Source organism: Sorex fumeus, unplaced genomic scaffold (genome assembly GCF_029834395.1).
Source record: "Sorex fumeus unplaced genomic scaffold, SorFum_2.1 ptg000013l, whole genome shotgun sequence".
Classification (NCBI taxonomy): Eukaryota; Metazoa; Chordata; class Mammalia; order Eulipotyphla; family Soricidae; genus Sorex; species Sorex fumeus.
In genome coordinates this window covers 6066495-6090942 of record NW_026606070.1, presented here as the reverse complement: position 1 = coordinate 6090942, position 24448 = coordinate 6066495, and the positions used below count along the sequence as shown (strand labels likewise).

Below are 24448 nucleotides of genomic sequence, written 5' to 3'. Positions count from 1 at the left end.
ACCATTTCAGAGAGCGGTTACCAAGCTTGAAACAGCTAAGCTTCAACAGTACTCCTGATCAAATCTTTGCTACATTAACACTTCTCCTATATCTCCATCTATTGTAATAATGTATTAAAGAGTTATAAGGAAAATTTCTTATTCAATAGGGATTATATATGATAATGCCTAAAAAACATTTATTCCCATTACCTCTCCTGTGTTTGGGTTAGAGCAGAGAATTTTAGCATCCTTTCCACAGCTCAACAACAATTCAGGATCTGCCATGCTCCAGGCAATTGCCAAAATCCCCCTATAAAAAACAAACAGGTGAACAAATGTTTAAACCTAAGAAAATCAACTCGTCAATTTCCTAGGCTTTGGAGACCACCGCTTCAACCACTGCTAGGAGGTAAACTTTAATAGAGCCCTCTGAGGAAGTGATTTAGTAACATATATACTCTGAAACCATCAGGGACATTCAACGTAGCATACAGTACATGGCAGCAACAATGAAATGCCCAACAATTTGGGCATATAATAAGCTACAGATGAGAAAACGTGTAGCTAAAAATTACTTGGTACACTGCAAAATCACTGCCATGTGTCCAGACAGACCCTACGTCTAGGGATGGAACCCCACCCAGAAACTAATCAGCTGAAAAATTCAGGTATGAGGGTCTTCGTGACTGAAATCTCCAGCTTTTCTTGGAGTCAGAGTGGACTACCAGACCCCACCTCCCTGTGCTTCCAGAAGCCCTGGCAGTCATGACCACACCCCAAAGACTCCACCCAGTTAAAAACTTAATTCCAGCTGTATACCACCCAGGTAAAAACACCGGACTTGCTGGACTGCACAGCCACAAAGGCTGCCAAGTGACATCTCCAAACTCTACAACACTAATACTCCAGTGGCAGCACACCAGATTGGATGGGACGTGACACAGAAGCCATCCAATCTCGACTAACCTAACAATTACACAGAAGGCTTAACCTATAACAACATCTTAGTAATCCCTCATGCAAGGACTCACTGTCGTCATGGTGAGATGCACTAATTTTCTCCTAAGGAAATTTTATTTTATCATTCTGTTAGCAATTTATTGATAACAAGCAATATAAAATAAATAACTGTGGGACTGCTATGATGGCAGGATTGAGAGATGGTTGGGACAACTGGAGACAATGGTGGAGGGAAGATGATAACGGAGGTGGGATTGGTGTTGGAATACTGAGTGCTTGTAACAAATCATCATGATCAACTTTGTAAACCACAATGTTTATATAAAGTGTAAAGAATAAAATTTATATAAGAAAGTCTTAGCTATTTCATATAAATTCCAAAATATATGAGCACAGTATTTCTTTTAACGTTTTATTAAAGACAGGTAAGGCATAAGAATCATAATTACATCCAAATATAAAACAAACTTTAATGCAATATGTTTTAGATTCCAGAGTTGAAAACTTACTTGTGTAAATGAGAATAAGCACTTTATTATGTTGTATTAAAGGGTTTTATTTTCCTTATTTAATAGGTTAAAATCACATAGCAATCACAAGTTGGCTCTTACTGATTTATTTTCTGATGGCTTTATTTGTTGTTTCTTAAAGTTCTATTGGAACAAGTAATACAAAGTAAAATTTTTATGTGCCTAAGAGGGAAGGTTGGGGTTGGGAGGGAAACTGGGAATATTAGTGGAGAGAAGGTCACACCGGTGGTGTTGAAATTCTAAATGCCTGAAACAACTGTGTAATGAACAACTTTGCAAAACACAGTGTTTTTAATAAAAATAAAATTAAATTTAAAAATTAGGTGATAAAGCCAGAGTGGTAAATCCACAGTCTGGAGGGCATGCTTCTCGTGTTATGATAGGCCTGGATTCAATCCTCGGCACCACGGGCCCTACAAGCATCTCTAGGAGTGACGCGGAAGCACAAAGCCAGGAAGGAATAGCCTTGACCACGCTCAACTGAGGTCCCTAACCCAAAAACAATTAACGTGTGATACTGTAACATTCACAGCTAAAAAAAAAAAAAAAAAAAAAAAGACTAACTGCATACATGTGCATAAAACAAAAATATGTAACTGGACTTTTAGATCAAATAATAAATTAAGATGCACAAAACATAGACTTTATGAATAGCTAGAAAATAGCTCGTTATTTTATAATTTCTACTTTTTGCTTTTATTTTATAGATTTCATTTTTTTTTTCAAATCTGCGAAGTTCCCCTAAGTATCTGTTTATTGGTTGGTGTTAGAGACCATATGCAAAGTATCTGCATTACCACTGAACCACATCCACTGGCCCCAAGGAATTTTTGTTTACAAGAATTTTTGATCAAAGGCAAGCACCCTACCTGCTGTACTATCACTTGGGTCCAATCCTTGCGCCGGGCCCAGATTCATCACCACATACAAAGCCCCTGAGCACCACTGAAAATGATCCCTGTGCAGAGCCAGGAGGAAGCCCAGACCGCCACTCAGTGAGGCCAAAAGCAGCCAGACTTCTGTGCCAGAGACGAGAATCTGGGCAGGAAGGGGCTGCCTTGCTGCCCCCAGTCTGATCTCTGGCACCACGTGGTTCCCTGAGTACCACCAGCTGACACCCGAGCACAGAGCCTGGAGCAGCCCCCAGCACTGCGGGTGTGGCCCAACACCAACCCCCTCAAAAGAATGACTCTTAGGGGTTGGAGTGATAGCACAGCGGGTAGGGCGTTTGCCTTGCACGCAGCCGACCTGGGTTCGATTCCCAGCATCCCATATGGTCCCCCAGGCACCGCCAGGGGTAATTCCTGAGTGCATGAGCCAGGAGTAACCCCTATGCACTGCCGGGTGTGACCCAAAAAAGAGGAAAAAAAAAAAAAGAATGCCTCTTAAATAAACCAGGGCACGGAGAGCCAGAGAGCCAGAGAGATAGGAGAGCTGAAACCCTTTTAATTTACCATTTCAATACTGTTCTCATATAATCTGGTCACTACTCTTTTTTTGGTATAAAAAAAAAATCAGAGAACGATTACAAAACAAAAATAAACCATTCTGCGGTGGGAGAGAGAGTACAGCCAGCCGGCCGGGGTCTGACGCTCAGAACCACACGTGACCCTGAGCACAGAGACAGGAGGGAACCAGTGAGCTATGGCCCAAAATTAAAAGTATAATTAATCAAACCATGATAGGCTGGAGAGATACTGCAGGCAGAAAGGCCCTTTCCTTACATGCATCTGTGGCAGTCAAGATCCTGGTTCAAATCCCCAGGACATATACAGCCCACTGAGCACTGCAGGGGTCACTCGGGAGCACTGTCGGGAATCCCCCTCCTCCCAAATACATCACGACGGCCAGAATATATCTAGTGGTGTAGCATATGCCTTGCATGTGTAAGGGTTTCAATGGCAGCAAAAGATAAAACAAATTAAAATCAAACAAAACCACACAACCACCATCAAACCACTAACAGAGAAAACAAGTTGATGAAGTATATAGGACAGAAACAAACTTTTGAACCATTTAAAAAAAAAAGTCTCATGACAAACCTACTTTCACAAAAGCAGGTTTTTTTTTTTTTGCTTTTTGGGTCACACCTGGCGATGCTCAGGGGTTACTCCTGGCTCTGCACTTAGGAATTACTCCTGGTGGTGCTCAGGGGACCATATGGGATGCTGGGAACTGAACCTGGTCGGCCACGGGCAAGGCAAATGCCTTACCCGCTCGCTGCACTATGGCACTAGCCCCACAGGTGTTATTCTTTAACACTACCTTTACAAAGTAGATTTGCTGCCTTTAGTTAAAAAAAAAAAAAAAGCCAGCCTGTGCTAACTGAAAGTAGTGAGTAGATGTTTCTACGCATAAACACGGTACCTGGCGTGGTTTTCCAAGACACGGAGTGGAGAAGATGCGAAGCGAAGATCCCACATCTGAACCACCGGCAGCCTGTCATCCTCCGAGGCAAGGACCATCTGAGTCGCAACCTCCGGGTGCCAGGCCAGCCCAGAGCAATGCATCTGTGGTGAGGTGAGCTCAGGGTTAGCAGTCATATCACTCCGGAAAAAGCAAAACTGAACTGAGGAACATGGCTGTCTTTAAACGGCAGAAAATAATCAGACTGGGGCTAGTTTACTTTGAAGAAAAAACGCAACAAATTACTAAATTTTATTAAAGACTTAAAAACAGAATTAGCTGATCCTACGGCATGTTCCCAAGATGGTGGTTATGCTTATTAGAAGCTTTATCTCATTAAAACTTGTTTTTAAATTCCTGATTCTTTGAAGAACAGGACCCAAAATAAATTTTCTTCTAAGAAATATAGAGGTGTGTGTATATATATATAGATATATATATACATATATATACACACACATATATATATATGCCTCTAATTTAGGCAAATTAATTTTTGAAAATGTAAACTAGGAGACCGAAATGACAGTACAGTGGGTAGGGCATCTGCCTTGCACTCAGCTGACCTGAGTTCAATCTCTGGCATCCCTTATGGTACCCCAAGCAGAAGCAGGAGAAACGGGGAACTGCCAGGAATGGCCCCAAAACAAAGAAAACCAAAAGAAAATGTAAACTAATGTAAACTAATGTAATTAAAAACATACTGACAAAACAAGGTACTAAATTGTGTCTAACTTACTTTGGAGCACATGATGACATAATAATTTGTTAAGACTGAAATTTTAGTGTTACGCAACGGTATCTACCAGACAGGAGGCAGAAAGATTAACCACCTAATGGAAGAGACGAAGCCAGACATTTAGAAACTACATGTTTACAAGCAAAATATTTCCAGCAGGTGGGCTGGCGAACTCATCCAGTGTTTGGCAAGGTGCTTCCCTTACAGAAGGTCAGTGCAGGTTTAATCCCCAGCACGGCGCAGCCCCCAGGCTCCGCCAGGAGTGATCCCAGGGCACAGAACCAGGGAGAAAGACCAGAGCACAGCTAGGCACCCCCTCACCCCAAAGAAGAAGAAAAAAGGAGTCTGATCCCTTGCACCCTGTGGTTCCCTGAGTCTGCTGGGAGTGGCCCCTGGAACTCCTGAGCACTGCCTCGGGGGTCCAACATTATTGGAATAAAGAATTTTTTTCTTTTTTGGGTCACACCCAGCAATGCTCAGGGGTTACAGCTGGCTTAGCACTCAGAAATCACTCCTAGTGGTGCTCGGGGAACCCTATGGGATGCTGAGAATCAAAGCCAGGTCAACCGTGGGCAAGACAAACAGCCTACCCACTGTGCTATCTCTCCAGCCCCAATAAAGACTTTTTAACTCTAGCATGACTGGCTGTTGAAAAGATAGAATTTGACTATGGAAATCTAACTGGCTGTCAATATTGACAAACAGTATAGAAATACACACTGGAAATATCCACTCGTCATGTACCAATCAGGCACTTACCCGATTACTATGGTCACTGACTTTGATGATAGGTTCATTTTTCCTCAGATCCCACACAGTGGCCCGGCCGCTGGGGCTGGCTGACGCTAGGATATGCTGAACTTGTCTGTTCCAGGAGATGCAGCTGATATCTTCTGGAGGCTATAAGGAATAAGCTATTCAATAATGGTTTCTCTCCATTGTGATAAGACTTAACAGCAAAAGCTGATCCTCTGCTTTCAAAAAAATGCATGACTTAAAAAAGATTCCACACATTTTTTTTATATTCCTAAGTTCTCAATACGTATCAGCTCAAAGTTCAAGTGTAAGTCTCTTGTTTACTACTATCTCATTCAAAAGGCATCTATTAATAAGCTCCTGGTAATAAAAAAATAAAGCATGCTTTATTTTGCAACTGCCACCAGGCAGATACTGAGCCACGAGGTAGATAGGTATTTATCACTAATGTTCATCACGAGGGCAGGCAACAGGGCAAAGATAAAAGTACCAGCTGAGACCAGTCTTTCCCCAAGTGTGTGATGGAATCCCGGGGAAAGGGAGGGACATGGCGGTGGGGACAGGAGCTGCCTCACAGGCAACTCGGGCGCGAGTTTGTTGGCTTCAGAGCAGACTTCCAAGATTCACTGAGCAATTTCTGTCTGAACAGGGAGCTGGAGGGCAAATCCACTTGGCAACCACCAGAAAAACATCTTTATGGTAACACCAAAGAACATCATGCTGGTGGTACCAGTTCCTTCTCAGTCAGACAGTCAAAATGTCAGGGTGGTTCCAGCAACCTACTGGGGCAGAGTGGTGAGTACAACACAAAGAAACTCCAGGGAAGGGGAGGGCTGAGAAAAGTCTTTTCTCAACTTAGAAGTACAGGAAAGGGGGCTAAGTCTTGGGTTGTTTTTTGTTGTTGTTTTTGTTTGTAATGGTTCTTTTCTAGCCTATCATTTTTAGTCTAGAATCAAGACTGTTAAAATCTTATGGCGAATAGTGCACTGTATCAAATACTCCACCTAACGAAACTACAAGGGCCTCCCCAGCTCTCCACTGGCAGACAACAGACACGTTGGAACACGCGTCTGCTGCCGAGGAACTCAACTCAGCAAACACACGGATTCTTTACTCACGGACAGGAACTCTGCTGGCACTCAAACATTGATGGCACTGATGTTAAAGAAATCAATTTTGTGTAAACACAGAAATAAATTAACGTCAAGGAACTGACCACATCAAAATTGGTACACTACCTGTGTTTTGGCTCCTGGTGTCATTGGAGTCGCGAAATTGTTTAGATCCCAAATATAAATTTCAGATTCATTAGCACCAGAGGCTACCAGATTAGTCTACAAAAAGAAATAATTATCAATGAATGACTTAGAAATAATTAAGTGCATCTAGAGTGATTCAGTACAGTGTTGGGAAGGCCTACCAGTTTTAGGATATATGAAATCTTCATTAAATTAAAAAAGTAAAATCTATGAATTTCTAAATATTATGCACAACAATCTGGAACTGTAAAGAGGTTTTCGGTTGTTTGTTTCTGGTACTAGGGATCAAACCCAGGGTGCCACTTACGCGAGGCACATGCTCTACCAATAAACCACATCTCTCTTCCAAAATGCCGGAGCGATAGCACAGCGGGTAAGGCATTCGCCTTACAAGCGGCCAACATGGCCGACCCGAGTTCGATTCCTCCGCCCCTCTCGGAGAGCCCAGCAAGCTACCGAGAGTATTGGATATGCCAGACACAGTAACAACCAAGTCTCCAATGGAGACGTTACTGGGCCCGCTCAAGCAAATCGACGATCAACGGGAGGGCCTTTACCTTTACCTTTAAAAAATAATCACATAAGTAAATCCTTAACCCCATTATATTAAGGGCTTTTTTTGTTTGTTTTTTGCTTTTTGGTTCACACCTGACGTTGCACAGGGGTTACTCCTGGCACTGCACTCAGGAATTAGGAATTATCCTGGTGGTGCTCGGGTGGACCATAGGGGATGCTGGGAATCAATCAGGTTGGCCTCGTTCAAGGAAAACACCCTATATGCTGTGCTATCACTCCAGCCTCTAAGGGCATTATTATTTGTGATTTTGCATCTCTGGCGATTTCGTTGTGGAAGAAAGTAGGTCACCACCAATTGTGTTCAAACAGATCCTAAAATAATGGCTTATCTCTGAGAATATCTAAGTCAATTTCTGGAGCTGGATCAAGACACGGTTAGCAGAATCTGTCTTAAATTCTCATGTGTTTATGTTCACTTTTGCCTCTGCTCAGGATATTCCTATTTTCTCTGTACATACTTTAGGGTCAAAGAGATAATACCTGTGATACAAAGCATAGGAAAAGTATTACCTTTCATGTATTGACCCTTATCTGACATAAATTTTTTTCTCATCAACTTATACAAACGAAGAAAATGGAGGAATTCTACGGCTCTGCCATCTAAGACACTTTAATTCAAAGTCAACAGCTATTTGAGCCCATTGACAAAACAACTCCCTGGGCGAGAGATACAGCAGGCAGGATGCTTGCCTGGCATGAGGCTGACCCAGGTTTGATCCCTGGTACCACATACAGTCCCTCAAGTAGTGCCAGAAGTGATCCTTTAATACGGAGCCAAAAGTAAGCTCTGAGCACCGTAGATGTGGCCCAAAAACAAATGAAAAACCTATAGAAAGAAGTTTGGGTTTCTGTATTTTTAGTTTCTAATTATCTATCTGTCTACAAGGGGAAAAAACACTCTAATTTTCTAAATTTTTTTTTTGTTTATTTGGTTTCCTGGGTCACACCCAGCAGTATCAGGGCTTACTCCTGCCTGGCTCTATGCTCAGGGATCACTCAAGGTAGGGCTTGTAGGACCACATGTGGTACCGGGAATTGAACCTGGGTCGGCTGGGTACCCTGCTATACTAGCACTCCAGAACTTAATAGTTTTTGTTGTTATACTACAGTGCCTTGCTAACTCAATACAAATTTATATATATCAGTCTCTCCATTTGTAACTTGGTACGCAGTAAAGTTTATGGTGGCAACAATTAAGACTCATAATTTATTCACTACATTTTGCTATACCTGAGCATAGGGCATACACAAATCGGTGTGTGCTACTTCTCCCATCTCTGACATACGTAAACCTTCTCAATAAATAGCAGGCTTCTGGAACTGCTTGCACCCACTCCGCCTCATCCCCCCGCTCTGCATCCACCTGGGAAGTCCCCATTTCTCACTCATCATCCTACAAAGGCCCAGGTGTCATGCTTTCAAATCCCAGACTGGGTCACCGCAGATTCATACACTCATTTCAAACAAGTAGCAGAATCATGGTTAAATGGCAAAGTCTAACCTGAAAAATATTCACATCCAAGGCTCTCACTGGGCCAGTGTGTTTGTCATTCTGGGCAATCACAACTTCCTTCTCTCCAGCTATAATTTTGGATGGATCATAAAGAATAATATTTCCATTTTCACCACCTGCAATTAATACTCCAGAGACGTTTCCTTTGGAATCCATCTTATGAGGCCCCCAGATCAACTTGTGGTATCTTTAAAGAGAAAAATGAGTAAAATAACACAGTTTTGAAATCAAATAAACATCAAAGAAAAACCAAAAGAACACATCAATATTCTGTCTTCATGAATATTCCAGAAATAGTGCTTCTCGTCAATTCCCGGTAGCTTCTCAGTCTTGGTGAAAACGGCATTTTGTTTTTTATTTATACTTCTAGGTGAAGAGTGGGTTTTTTTCATCTTCAAGAATAAAAATACTCTACATAAGTAATATAGTTATGACACAGTATTTCTTGATTTGTGTCAAAAAAATAAGGTTGATTTTACCAGTTTAAAACGGTAAGAACCTGAACAGATTATTTAAACTTCCCAAACTGCTTGTGGTTCATCTGTAAAACAGAGCTAATAAACCACTTCCCTGATTCTCTTTCATTACAGAAGTATCCACTAACAAGTGGTCTGGGAGCACATGATACACCCACATCCCCCCTCCTGAGATGTGGACCCTCCTATCCAAAGCTGGGGTGTGGGCTGGGGCCCCCTCTCCACTCTAGAGAAGCCCGTGTTCTCTCAAGTGCATTATTCTCTCTCTTTCTCTCTTTACCTCCCCAATCCACGTCCTCAAAACTTTCAAATACAATCTGTTATACTTAAAAAAAAAATAGTGTCCTGTTAAAAAGTAAAGGTAATGAAGTTTGAAAACTTAAAGAAATTTGAAATCTTCTAAAAATTGTATTTATACCCTGCCTGGAAAAGTGACATCAAAATGAGGTGAATTCTCTGACAAGCCCTTCTGCTGCTGGAGAAGAAAAGATTATGGAGATGAGCTATGGGATGCATGGAGGTACACAACAAGACAAACGTGATGGCAGAACCACTGCTAGACAAAGGTCTGAGGGTTCCTGTATCAGGCGGGGAGCTGCGAAGAACAGGGCGACATGAGACTATTGTTAGCTAAGGAACAAGCTCTTCAACAAAATCTGCACGACTGAGGCAATAAGCTACATGCAAGTAACTCTCTCTACACTGCAATATAATGTAAACAGTTGAAAAAGTGAATCGAGTACCTACTGTGTGAGAAACATGTCAAATACCGCTGTGAAATATACTCAGGCAAGTGCAAAGAAGCAAAATTAAACTAACCTACCAAGCGGAGTGACACCATTCAGTAGATAAATTCAATGGTGAATTAAGATACCACTATCAATACTTAAATATTCATCCAATAGGGCATTTGCCTTGCAAGCCTCCGGCCCGGCCGAGCCGGGTTCAATTCCTCCGCCCCTCTCGGAGAGCCCGGCAAGCCACCCTTGGCGTATTGGATATACCAAACACAGTAACAAGTCTCACAATAGAGACATTACTGGGCCCGCTCGAGCAAATCGGTGAACAACGGGAGGACAGTGCTACAGTGCGTCTCCCTTTTCTAGTCAGAACTACCTCCTTCTAGCAAACAGGCGCGATAAAGATGGAACAAAGCAACTCCTGAGTCCAGAGAGATGGTTCAAAGGGCTGAATCGCAAGGATCACAGTACCTGGAGCACAGTAGCAGGAATCACCCTGCCCTATGCCCTGTGCACATGAGTATCAGATACTATAGCAACTTCTTCCCAACCTACCAAGAGCTATTTAATTGAGTAAAGGGGCCGGGCAGATGGCTCAAAAGTGGAGGCCCACGAGGATTCCTCAGCAGCAGCCACTCAGCACTGGGGTATGGTCCAAATACAAAAAGTGAAAGTAAACAGAACTCTACTTCTCAAGAAATTCACCCATATTTCATGTCACTGACTGATTCACATACACACTAAGCGTCAATCACAAACATAGATAAAAAAAAAGGTTCAAAAATCTCATACCTGTGAGAAGAGGAGAAAGTGGCACAAGATTTCATATCCAAGGATGGATCAGACAGGTCTAATTCAAATATCTCAAGGGAAGCATTGGTACTGAATGTTGCATCCAGTTGCTGAGCAGATGTTCCTATTGAAAAACAAAACAAAACAAAACATGTATTTATAGAGTAACTATACATGTGAAAAATAAGACTCAGGGAAAAAAAGCATTTAAAGAAAGGAATTACATGCATGTTCTCAGTTATCTCATGAGTTAAATGCTACAACAGTGGCTGAAATCTCAGCACATTCGGCACAGGCTTAAATTACTACAGGGATGAGACTCTGAGACCAGATTTAAAGACACTATTAGTCAGAACAGGAGCGAAGGTCATTTTTAAAGGAAACGGAGAGTGAGACGGCCCTAGAAACTCCTCGAGAAGTAACAGCATGATGGCTGCCCCAAAGGAACTACAAGTTCAGTTCTAGTGTTCTGTTTTGAGGCCATAGTGGGTGGTGCTCAGGGCTTACTCCTGGCCCTGCACTCAGGGGTCACTCCTGGAGGGTCTCAGGGGACCACTGGGATCGAAGGCAGTTGGCAGCTTGCAAGGTAAGTGCCTCATCTGCTGTATTATGGCTCCCAGGCTCCAAGTTCAAACTTTGAAGAGGCTGGAGAGGGAGCACCTGCCTTCCCTGTGACCCCGGTTCGAGTCCCCTGTACCACATACAACACCTGAGCCCCGCTAGGGAGCACGCCGGGTACAGAGCCAGGAATGGCCAGTGGGTACTGCCAGGCAGGACCTCCAAACAAACAAACAAAAAAACCTTTTATTTAATGAATATCCATGATAGACCATTACAAAGCTGTTCATGATTGGGTTTCAGTCATACAATGATCCAACCCCCATCCCTTCACCAGGGCACATTTCCCATCACCAATGTGCCCCGTTTCCCTCCCACCATGCCCCAATACCTGCCCCCACCCCACCCCCAGTCTGCCTCAGTGGCGGGCACTTTTCTTCTTTCTCTCTCATTATGGTTTGCAATACAGGTACGAAGAAGTCCATGTTTATTCGGGGTGTTCCGTATTTTTATTGGAACGGTAAGGCTAGAGTAGCTTTTATAACTGGGTGACAGCTTTGGGGTGTGGACGCCACTGCAGAGGCTTCCGAAGCAGCACAGGGAGGTGGGGGGAGGCAGACCATCCCAATCCGGAAAAGGCCTGGAGATTTCAGTCACAGAACCCACACATCCAAATTTTCAGCAGACTGTACCTCTGTGAGGTCTGTCCAGAGACAGAAGAATCCGGCTGGGGACATGGTGGCGCTTTTGGATCGTGGGAGCAAGTGGCTGCCTGGAACACTGCTTGGGTGGGCACCAGGCTGCCCCACCCCCCCTCTGATTTACCCTCCTCTGTTCAACCTTGTGCAGGTCTGAGATTAATCGCAGGTTTTGATCTCTTCAGAGATTTATTTACACATCCCTAAAGCAAGGCTGATAAATGATCTCTTATCGCTGAGGTGGTTTGTGGGTGTGGCGCCCACGTACCTAACTTTTGGTGGTTTAATTTCAGGGGAAATTTGGTCAAGAGTTGTTGGGGTCTGGCCAGAGGCACAGTGGCCATTTTGGGGTCTCAGGAAGCCTGAAGCAATCATCAGGCTGCTGATGCACTCGCCCCGCGGGAGCAGGGACTGGCTGGCGGCACTGCAACCCCACCCCCACACACACAGGGCAAGTGCTCTCCCATGGAACGACAGCCCAGCCCTTGGAAGTACCATTTTTGAAACCTTAAGAGAACCTCCCTGCATCCTAAAACAGCTAGTGATGCCATTTCACAAAATGGAGGTGGTCTTTATTTTCATTCCAAAGCCCGTTCCTCCGTGCCTGTTCTCTTCGCTCAGCTCTGTCACAGAGCAGCAGGCTTGCCGGCATCACAGTCAGACTCCGACCGGGCCTCCCAGCTCAGCACCTGTGAGCACAGTTGAGGCTCCTCCCATCATTCCCACAGGGCCCAGGGCAGCTTCTGGGAGGCGGGGACAAGTGTGTGGGGAGCTCTGCGTCAGCTCTTGGTTCGTTTGGGGCCAATCACACTTGGCTGTGCTCAGGGATCACTCCTGGCAATGCTCGGGGTACCGTATGTGGTTGCCAGGGATCAAACCCAGGCCGGTTTCATGCAAGGCAAGCACCTTACCCACTGTACAACTGCTCCAGCCATACACACACACACATATATAAAAATATATATCCATATGCAGAGACAAGAATTTTTTCTCTTTTCTGGGTGTCACCCGCAGCAGTGTTAGGGGCCTGGGGCCCCCAGCCTGGCAGTCATTCGTGGGGCTGCCTGGGCATCACCTGGATACCCCCAGTGGAGTGATGCCCAGAATCAGACTCAGGGATCTGCTAGGTATGTACTCAGCCACATGAGCTGAACCCCATAAAAACCTTCTGGAAGAAAAAAAAAAACAAAACTCAATTTTACTCTATTGCCTTATAGTCACCGATGATGCAAATCCAACTACTGATATAAAATTGTTCTTCATTATTAATCAAAATGTTCAATTTATTCATTTACCATTCCTGGGGGTGCTCAGGGGATCGTGTGATTAATGTCAGGGATTTACCCAGAGGCTCCCACATGCGAAGTGTATGTTCCAACCCTCTGAGCCATCTCCTCAACCCTCACATGGACGCTTACTTTTTCACAAGTTATACACTGTGCTCGCTTTTCGGGATAATGCTGTGGGATAAAGGCAAAGCCCGATTCCGGTGCAGTAAGAAAGAGACGATGGGTGCTACTACATCACCACACAGCACAGAATGCCCAGGTGCACACCGTACGAGGGTCACACAGAGCAACGGCACCCGGGTACCAGGGAAGAAAGTGCTCTCTGGAGCGATGAAGCTTATACTGAATATGAAACGGGTCGGGCAGGGTATCCTCATCTCTCGCTGGAGCTTACCTGTAGCCAGGTAAATGGGGTGATTCTGCGCAGGGCTCCACGCCTGCATGGCTGTGCGATCTACTTCCTTCAGCTTCATCCTGTGAAAGGAAACACTACATAAATTGGGCTATCAAGTATGTAACAGAGGGCCAATTTTTAACACGGAAACTTACAAAAAACCTACTTATATCATTAGAAATATCCAGATGCCATGAAATTTAATTGTTAGGCATTACTTGTTGGGAATGTTCAATATGAGAAAAGAAAGAAAAAACTGGTTACATTATTTTGAGACCTATAAGAATATAGGACTTTTTTGTGGGGGGGGGCTTAGAGATTATAGTAATTCATCTGAAGAATTAGTCTAGGAAAGGTCTGCAAAGATAATACTTGGATAGTACCAGCAGAATCCACCTTGCTACACAATACACCTCTTAGATAAGGATGGGTAGCAGTGCAGAGATAAGAGAAGGTCAACTTCCAGGAGCAGGACCACCCTGTGCTAAGAGCAGTCTTTAAAAATATGGGCCACAAGGGCCAGCGCGATAGTACAGCAGGTAGGGCACTTGCCTTGCGTGCGGCCAACCCAGGTTTGATCCCCGGCATTGCATATGATCGCCTGAGCACTGCCAGGAGTAATTCCTGAGTGCAGAGCCAGGGGTAACCCCGTGCATCGCCAGGTGTGCCCCCAAAAGCAAAATAATAATAATAAATAATAATAAGGTAAAGGTAAGGTAAAGGCCCTCCCGTTGATCGTCGATTTGCTCGAGCGGGCCCAGTAACGTCTCCATTGGAGACTTTGTTGTTACTGTGTCTGGCATATCGAATACTCTCGGTAGCTTGCCAGGCTCTCCGAGAGGGGCGGAGGAATCGAACTCGGGTCGGCCATGTTGGCCGCTTGTAAGGCGAACGCCCTACCCGCTGTGCTATCGCTCCAATAATAATTTAAATTTTACACTGGATGAGAAGTTCTAGGTGCTGGCTCTGGGGTCAGGGAGGTAGCACAGGGGTGGGGGGCATGTTCCTAGTGACTGCCCCGACCCAGATTCAAGGCCCAGGACCACATGGCACTGTGAGGAGAAGCCTGGACGCTTCCCGGGCACAGGATGCCAGAGTGGCACTGCGGGCGTCAGGCACGGCCGGACTGGAGAGGCAGCTCGTCCTGGGTTCCCTCACACTGAACCCTCGGCATGCTGGAACAGTCAAGAGAAGTGGCCCCAGAGCCGCACCCCTAACCCCAACCGTCCTGATGGAAGCCTGCTGCCCACCACAAACGTCAGCTCTGCACGGGTAAAATCTGCGTTCATCAGATCATAAAACCCCCAGAAACACTTTTATATGAGCATGGATCATCCTGACTGACAGCCCTATCACGTCTTCTCTTACTCACCTCTACTTGTCCATTGTTTACTTATGATGATCAGGTTTCACATTTTTGTTGTAGTTATGATTGATTTTTTTACATTTCACAGGATTTTTACTTATAAATCATTTTAATTAGGAGAACAGGTCTCCGGAGTAGGTCAAGAGCAGAGTCCCCATGATTCCTCGTCCAACGCTGGTCCCCAACCTGAGTCTTACCCCTCATCACACCCTAAAGTGGCACACTCACTTACAGCCGATGAACCCACTCGGACACGTCCTTATCAATCACCAATCCGCCCAAGCTTCCCACTGGGGCTCACTCTTGTCTGAACTATCTCTGCTTCCTCAGCCCCCCTCCTGCCTGGAAAGCACTGCTCTTGCCAGTTAACTTCCAGAGAAATGCATTTTCCAGATGCCACTTAATCACTACCACAGACGACGCAGGTTTTCTTAGGAATCACTAATAAGTTAATATTTCCATAAGTACACGGAATTATATAACTGGGGTGATATGTAAGAACTAGAATCTCCTTTCTGCATCAATTTATTCCCATGGTACATTGGTACATACTCCACTGTTTAAATATTCCTCTTTTTTTTTTTTTTGCTTTTTGGGTCACACCCAGTGATGCACAGGGGTTACTCCTGGCTCGTGCACTCAGGAATTACTCCTGGCAGTGCTCGAGGGACCATACAGGATGCTGGGAATCGAACACGGGTTAGCCACGTGCAAGGCAAATGCCCTACCAGCTGTGCTATCGCTCCAGCCCGTTTTATATATTCTTATCACTACTGTTTATATGGTCCTACATATACTCGCCTAGACAAGGGAAAGAATCTGAAACGAGAAAATTACTAATTTGTGTCTTTGGTGAAACAGCTAGCAAGTTGCTTTGGATTTATATACATGTACACACATACGTAAGTATGATATAAACATGTAATGTAAGAAAGTAGCCATTGGGGTTGGATTAATAATTCAACAAGGAGCTTACCTTTTATACGGCTGACCAGGGTCTACCCAGGTTTGATCCCCAGCACCCCATAAGGTCCCCCAAGCCCCAGCAGGAAGGACCACGAGCTCAGAGCCAGGAGGAAGCCCTGAGCGCCACCAGGTGTGGCCTACCTCCCCATTTCCCAGACAAGGAAAGAAAATAGGCATTGGTTTTCTGTTTTACTGGATGTCATTTATTAAGATTTTGAGTTGAAAAAATTTCAAATGTTTTTCTTCATTAGGTAATTGGAAATGACCTCAATTGTGTAATTTTTCTCCTTAGGTCTGTCCAAAAAAAAAAAAAAAACAAAAAAACCCCCATGGGGTCAAAGAGCTAACAGAGCGGGTGAGATACTCGTGCCCAGTTCAAACAGCAAGACTGCCACAGCCTGCAGGAGAATTCCTGAGCACGGCCAGCTGTGGTCCCAAACCCCAGCCCTCAAGAACCAAAACAACAGACAACACTCGTAGATCTGCTAATCTGCTAACCCAATCATCTTATCACATGTGAAGAAGCCTTGATAGTATTATCCTACTAATGCGCTGCTAAATTGTTTAACATTTTGCTTGTAAAAATCACAAGAGAGCACGGCCCTGCACACACAGAGCTGAGCGGGGTCTGATCCCTGACTCTGCACAGCCCCCAACAGGTACCAGGAGTGATCCCTGAGCACAGTGTCAGGAGTAAGCCCTGGGGACTGTGGGGTGTGGCCCCAAACAAAAAGCAAATAAAATCTTAAGTGAGGCTGAGATCACACAGGAAATATGTTTTTGTGCACTTGTGTTTAGTCCTGATAGCTATGGCGCGCTTCCTTCACAAAAACACGAGTTTCCTTTATTTTGGATGTGCCAGGACTTTTTGGGGCTCCCGGTCTAGGTTTAAGGCTTCCAGTTCTTTGTGGATTTGGGGGAATTCTCCCATCAAACATCTAATCTACCACTTTTTGGCTAACGTTGCTATGCTGGTGATTTTCTTTATTTCCCAGGTAGAAATTGAGGTTGAACTTCCCTTATTCGAGGTCACTTTTGGTAAGTAATGTTTATCTAGGAAAATTCTTTTTGGGTAGGGTAGAGTAGATCGCAAACCCAGCGATGCTCAGGGCTTACTCCTGGCTCTATGCTCGGGGGTCACTCCTGGAGGGGTTCAGAGGAACTTATTGTGGTGCTGGGGATCAAACACGGGTCAGCCACGTGCAAGACAAACTCCTTCATCTGCTGTACTATCTCTCTGGTCCTTCCTTCCTTCCCATTTTCCCTTTTCCACAGGGCTAGGAATCAAACCAAAGCTGCACTGCATCCGCATGCATGAACCTTACCACTGAGCCTCATCCTGGCCCCTCAGTTTTTTGTTTGCTTGCTTGTTTTGGGTCACACCCAGCAATGCTCAGGGGTTACTCCTGGCAGTGCTAGGGGGACCAGATGGGATGCTGGGAATCGAACCCGGGTCGGCTGCATTCAAGGCGAATGCCCTACCTGCTATGCTATCACTCCAGCCCCTCAGGTTTTTTTTTTTTTGGATGATTTATTTTTATTATCTCCTTGACCTTATATTTCAGTACTTAGTTCTATTTCTCAGTTGTACTTCTTAGTCCTATATTTGTTTTAAATTTTGAGTTAAATGCTTAAGTCACTGGTTTTTCTTCTTTCTCTATAAAGTATTTTTAAAGGCTAAAGAAAAGGAAATAAATTAAAAACATATTCTAAGTGTTTAAGGCTTTGAATATTCTCTGTAAACTGTTTTTGCCAGATCCCACTTATTCCTAGTGTCTTTGCTGCTACAGTTATGTGTATTCTACAATTTCCACTTATATTCTCTATCCAGGAGCTGAATTCAATATTCTGGTGGAAGAGTCAACTTTTATTGCATTGTTGTTTTTTTTTCTGTAAGCCCTCCCCCCATTTTTGTAATTCAATTAAGTATGTTTTTTTTTTTGGGGGGGGGAGGTCACACCCAGCAATGCATAGGGGTTCCTCCTGGCTCTACACTCAGGAATTACTCCTGACGGTGCTCAGGGGACCATATGGGATGCTGGGAATTGAACCCGGGTTGGCCGCGTGCAAGGCAAATGCTCTACCCACTGTGCTATCGCTCCAGCCCTCAGTATGTTTTCTTTGGATCCTCTAACCAAACCTTTGTGAAAGTTCAAGAGGCTTAAGAAGGGAGGTCTTCTGAGTTCAAGAAGTATTAACCAATTCCACCTCACTGTTTAGGTATTCAACAATGCCCCGCCCCACAACTCACTCTCTCTCTCTCTCTCTCTCTCTCTCTCTCTCTCTCTCCTGAACCAAGTATGATTGAATTAAAAGCTTATGGCTAATAAAACATTTGCATCTATTTCTCCTACTATCTCCCTAAAACTGGCTTTAAAAGAATGCTACTTTATTATTTGATAGCTATTGGACAGTCATTTACAATGTTAAAGGCACTGCCAGAAACACATTTTAGTTTCCTGAAATTTGCTTCTTAAAGAATGTTTTTAGACCTGAATTCTATTTATTCCTGTTTTAAGACCCATAGCCTAAGTCTTTTTCTTTGCACTATCTTAAGCACAGGGAGGAAAAAAATCAGGTTATGCTTAGTGATCCAACTTGAAAATATTTAATAGATTATCTAACACTATTTAAAATTCACTGATAGGATATTGTGGTTCTAAGTTCATAATTTCATTTAATAACCTTAATCTTTATTTCTTTACACAACAACTACTGTAAGTACAAATGAAATTAGCTTGCATAATCTTTTACAAGATTTCCCCTCTTGTTCTACAGTCATAGTCAACAGTATTATCTTCCTTGGTGTTTACCTTTGTACCATTAAATATGTCTATGCCTCTAATAATAGATTTGTCCGCCTGAAATGATGTCTTCTGATAGCCATTAGCGAAGTGAGGAAATCCACAAGTTTTTCCTACCTCCAGTTTTCTTCCTATTTCCCAGTTCTTAACTTTTTAATTTTTACAATCAATTCCTACTTTGTCACATACTTAAATATGTATATCTTACTCCTTTTCATTTGGGGCGGGGCCATACCCAGCAGTCCTCGGGGTCTATTTCTAACCCCGGCTGGTTTTCAGGAGACCCCGAGTGGTGTGAGGGATGAAACCGGGGTCAGCAGCATGCAAGAAAAGCACCTTACCCCAGACGACTATTACTGTCCATTTTCTTTTTTCTCTTACTCAAATTTTTCATAAAGTCAGGCCAACAGTTACAACTGTCCAACAGCACCTCGGCCCGTTTTCTAACCCATCTTCAGAGGGTGATGCATCCCTACACATCTCTCTCAGAGGACCTTAGGCTGGGGTTGGGCTCAGCAGTAGAGCTCGGGGGTTGCATATGAGACCCTGTGTTCGAGTCCTGACATTAAGTAAAAGGACCTTAGACTAATGATGCCCTGAGTCTTAACATATACCAATTGTTTATACTTCAAGAAAATGTTCTGGTGATAAAACTGGACACAGAAAGTCTAATTTCTACATGCTAGCAAAAGGACAGAGAGCTGAACTCAGAAGCTTAGCTCCAGAGTCCAAACTACAAGTTACTTCAAAAAGTTCCTCATTGAGTTACTTCAGTAAGAAATGCTCTGAAGGGGACCAGAGCCACAGTGCGCTGGTAGGGCGTTTGCCTTGCATGTGGACCACCTGGGTTTGATCCTGGGCATGTCACATGGGCCCCTGAGCCCTACCAGGAGTGGTCCCTAAGCACAGAGCTGGGAGTAAGCCCTGAGCACCACCAACTGTGGTGCAAAAACTAAAAAAAAAAAAAAGAAGAAGAAAAAAGGCTGCCTTTCTCAAGCCAGTGTTCTCTTTTGAAACTCTCTCTCATTTTTGCCACCTATATATCTCCCTAAATTTCTTTCAACCAAAACTATTTTAGTGTCAGTTAAGGATCAAGTCTTAAATAAATTCAAGTCCTAGCTCCTTTATGAAAAAACACCAGAGGATCTAATCCACACAGCTCTGATGGGTCTTGTAACTCTTCATTAACTGTTGTTAAAATGCTTTAAGAACTTTGTAACAAAGTATTCCATTTCACTTTAATGAAACTTTACTACATTTCATTAGTGCATACTGCTTATTTTCCCCACTGTATCCCTAATAAAAAATTAAATAAATAAAAAAGCTTTTGTTTTGTTTTGTTTTGGGGCCACACCTGGTGATGCTCAAGGGTTACTCCTGGGTCTTGCACTCAGAAATTAGTCCTTGGTGGTGCTTGGGGACCTCATGGGATGCCAGGAATGAAATCCAGGTTGCCCAGGCCAGGTGTAAGGCAAGCTACCTTATCCTCTGTACTATCGCTCCTGGCCCCCTGATCTGCATTTTTAAAAACCTTCTAAGTGAATTGCATTATCTTTAAGAGCAAAGGTACAAAAAGGTCACCTAAATTAATGAACACCTAGTTAATGTGTAACAACTACTGAAAGAGAAAGAGACAAATCCACAAGAACATAAAATGACTAAGTGGGATTTTCAAGAATTGATAAGTCTCTTTCTTGATCTCAGCACTCAGTGATCTACTAGGAGTAGTTTCATTAAGTAACCTGTCGAGAACCCAAGGCTTCAATACCATCTGTAAGAAACAAACAGAAAACGAGTCATTATACTACAATGGTCTGGAACTAACCTTCTGTGACCTGAATTAAATTAGACAAGAGCACCATATCAACCCACTGGTCAACTGTCAAAGCTATCGACAATACTATGACCGTCAGTGGTAGAACATACGCATCTCATATATAACAGCAACCCACCCCAATGGGAAAAAAAAAAAACAACAGAATCTTGAGGAAATAGTTTCATCTGGATGCATATGTAATTTCTTCTCTTGAAAAATGATCATTTCATTATCACTAGTTTTCTGGAACATACTGAGATTTAGAATAAAGCATGTCTGTATCCCAAGTGAGACTTATTTTACAGCCTTCGTATAATTTTTTCCAGTATTATGTGGGGTTTGTTTTTTGGGTCCACACCTGGCGATGGTCAGGGATTACTCCTGGCTCTACACTCAAGAATTAGTCCTGGCAATGCTTGGGGGACGAGATGGGATGCCAGGGTCTGCCACGTAGAAGGCAAATTAAGCCAATTTTTTCCCCAGAATTATATGCAACAAGAATTCACACTATGCAGGCTTGCTTTGTTCAACACAATTTTAGGAAGGACATGATCATTTTTTAACATACAATAGAAAATTGGGTGGGGTGTGTCTGGGGCACATTTGCCATCTACAAAACAACAGTTAGGGCTAGCAGTTAGGAGCCTGGGCTCTGGAGCCAACACAGGGTTTCAATCCAGCCCCAGCTGGCCCAGGTCTGATTTTAGGCACATGGCTTTACTACGTGTACCTCTGGCAATGTCCTTGATAAAATAATAATAGCATATGTGTTTAAGTCATGGGTTATTATGGGGACTAGAGATTTGATGCACAGCACTTAGAAGAGTGACTAGCACAGACTCAAGAAATGCGGTGTCAGCTATTACCAAACAAATGTCCATCCCAGTGAATGTCCAAGAAGACAAGAAGCTTGCTCTGCTCACAGCCAACAAGGGTTTGAGCCGCAGCACCCCATGTGGTCCCCCAAGCACCACCAGGAGTGATCCCGGACTGCAGAGTCCGGAGGAAACCCTGAGCATCACAGGGTGTAACTCCTAATATCCAAAAATAATCCTCCTTTTTGTCCAAGTTTCTCTCCAGGAGAAACTTCATGGAAACTTTTATTGATGCTCATTTTCTAGATGTCAAATTTATGAAGCAAGCCAACAGTTCTGTTCCTTAAAAAAAACACAACAAATGCTACATAGACTTGATCCACACCTCAAGTTTAAAATAAAAAAAAGGAAAATGCTGAACGATAGAACTGAAGATTCTGACTCCCAAAACAGGGATAAGATTTCTTTAGGAAAGAAGCCACATTGCCTGAACAAATATCTCTTAGAAATGGACACATCTGTTCAAAGGATCTAGACCAACTCCCTTTAATTTGGGATTTGTAACCCTCCTGAAATTATATAGAAGATCCTATGTGTGCAACGTGCATTTTTCTAGGAACATGAGCCAACACTAGCCAATCTCAAAAACGTTAAGACCACTGATCTTTACCGTTGACAAATTTCATTCTATTCTTACTAGTTTCAGAAAAGAACCCGCTCCTACAAAGTCAGGCAGTATAATTCTAGAAACACCACACTGCCCAAATAACCTTGGATCTGCGGTAACACAGACTCACACGGCCAAAACCCCAAGCTAGTCCCAAGATCTTCAGCGTCTCCAAATCCTGTCGCAGGGCTGCAATTAAGGGGCAGCTTGGAAAAAGGAGGGACACAGAAGAACCACCCAAGGGCGAGCCAGCTGTGGAGTGCGCTGCCAGAACGCAGACCAAAACGAGACCAGAGCCAGGCTCCAGTGACCTGTTAGATACAGTTTCGGCGGCCAACGCCGGCAACCAAAAATCTGAGCTTTGTCATTTTAGGTGGGGTTTCTAAAAAAAAAAGTTTGGGAGGACAGATTTGTCACCACCGCCCGTTCCCGCAGGTTCAGACCCTGCAAAAAATAATAATAATAGTAATGATAATAAAAATAAAATGACTCCCTGGAGCTCGCAGGGGGGAGTTTTTCCATGCCTACGAGCCCAGGCACTATTTCTGAGTTATCTCCCACCTGTCCCGCAGTGCATCCACTGGCAGCTAAAGCCCTTAGCCACAGAGAAATCAAATCAATACCGACGACAACCGGCTCCCGGGGCTTCGCCGGCCCCCGGGCGGCCGCCGCGGGCCTCGGGTCACTCACTGCACAGCGGCTGACGTGACAGCAGCCCCGAGAGCCCCCGGAGCCCTCTGAGCCGCCGACACCCCGCCCCGACGACCCCCCGGGCGCCCGGGGACCCCCGCGCCGCCGTCCTCGCCCGGCCCGGGCCGCGCCCCTCCGCGCCCGGCCCAGGCCCGGCCCGTCGCCAGGCGCGGCCGCCGCGCTCCCCGGGGCGGCGGCCACCCGGGCCGGCCACGTCCCCCCGGGCCCGGCGCAGGGGGCGGGGGCGCGGGCCGCCGCGGCACGTACCTGGCGGGGACCCTCGGCGAGCGGTTCCTGCGTGCCTGAGAGAGTGAGCGCCGTCCGACTGCCCGCGATCGCCGCCGCCCCTCCTCCCGGCCCTGGGCCACCTCCACGTTCCGCTCCAACGTGGCAGCGGCGGCCCCGCCCGCCGCGCCCGTCCGGCCCGTGACGCTTCCGGGAGCGACGCGGGCCCCGCCCACCGCGGCGCGCGCGCCTACACGGCACTTCCGGGATCGAGGCGGGCCCCGCCCACCGCGGCGCGCGCGTGCCCACTCGGCACTTTCCGGGAGTGACACTGGCTCCGCCCACTGCGGCGCGCGCGCCTACAAGGCACTTCCGGGAGCCGCGCTGGCTCCGCCCACTCCGGCGCGGGCGCCCACAAGGCACTTACGAGAGCGGCGCGGGCCCCGCCCACCTCGGCGCTGGCCCCGCCCACCGCAGCCCGCGCGCCCGCACGGCACTTCCGGGAGCGGCGTCGGACCCGGGCTGGAGGGGCGGGGCGCGCTCCTGCCGGCTCCGCAGCGCGCCACCCCTCGGCACCCCAGCTTGGGGGCACCCGGGGTTGGGCTGCGTCAGACGCACGGAGCGGCTGGGTGCAGCGGGGGCGTGGCCGCGGCCCGGAGGAGCGCCACGTAGCGCAGAGGTCCCCAACCGACAGTCGGCGCGCGGGACGGCTGCGCGGGCCTCGATGCATGCGCGCGTTTCGTAAGATTCCCCACCAGGTGCTGCTGCGGTCTTGTCCTTGCAAGCTCGGGAACCCAAGCCATCTCCAAAGCCGGTCGTGGGCTCGGGTGATCAGAGGCGCCGTGGTCGGGGACGCATTCGACCCCTTTGGCATTTGTCCCTGCGGCTTGGCCAGCTTCGCCAGAGCCTGGCATCTACAGCGTAGGGGTCGCTTACAGGAGGGAAGTGGAGCCCAACGATCGTCACTGCACCTAGAACTGGAACCTGGGTCCTACCCAGATCTCCCATTTCCCCGTCTTTCCTAAGGCTTATTTTGAAGGTTTCGATTGCAGAGGCTAGAGAGAGTACAGGGGAGAGGGTGTTTGTCTTGTAGGCGACCCACCGGAGTTCGAGCATATGGAATGAGGTCATGCCATCCATATGGTTCCCCAAACCCGCCACGAGTCTTAGTTCCTGAGCACAGAGTCAAGAATAAGCCCCGAGTAAGTATCGCCGGGTGTGGCCCCAAACCAAATATAAATAGTTTAGATTGCACTGGTTTACAAGACTGTAGATGTTCCAAGGCCAGAGAGTTACATCACTGCCAGCCCACCTTAGCAAGGCCTCTGAACCCCTTCAGATCCTCTCCTAACTGTGCCCTCCCCAACCTCAAAGCTCAACTTTGTTTGATTTTTTTTTATGGGTTTCTTAGACATTGTCTCGTCCCTTGCT

At 45.6% G+C, this 24448-nt stretch overlaps 1 protein-coding gene across 2 annotated transcripts in view; it reads right to left on the bottom strand.

Annotated features, from left to right (window-relative positions):
- Positions 1-23112, bottom strand: part of SEC31A (SEC31 homolog A, COPII coat complex component) — a 57789-nt gene extending 34677 nt beyond the window's left edge. The window contains exons 1-8 of one of the 2 annotated variants that reach the window (XM_056111267.1): positions 23060-23112; positions 13669-13748; positions 10730-10853; positions 8710-8908; positions 6612-6707; positions 5377-5517; positions 3840-3982; positions 193-292 (exon numbers count right to left, since the gene is read on the bottom strand). In XM_056111267.1, the coding sequence (XP_055967242.1) occupies positions 193-292; positions 3840-3982; positions 5377-5517; positions 6612-6707; positions 8710-8908; positions 10730-10853; positions 13669-13747 (882 nt within the window). In that variant the 5' untranslated portion in view covers position 13748; positions 23060-23112. The remainder of the gene's footprint in view (positions 1-192; positions 293-3839; positions 3983-5376; positions 5518-6611; positions 6708-8709; positions 8909-10729; positions 10854-13668; positions 13749-23059) is intronic. The other variant, XM_056111268.1, reaches the window with a different exon arrangement.
- Between the last annotated feature and the right edge of the window lie 1336 nt (positions 23113-24448).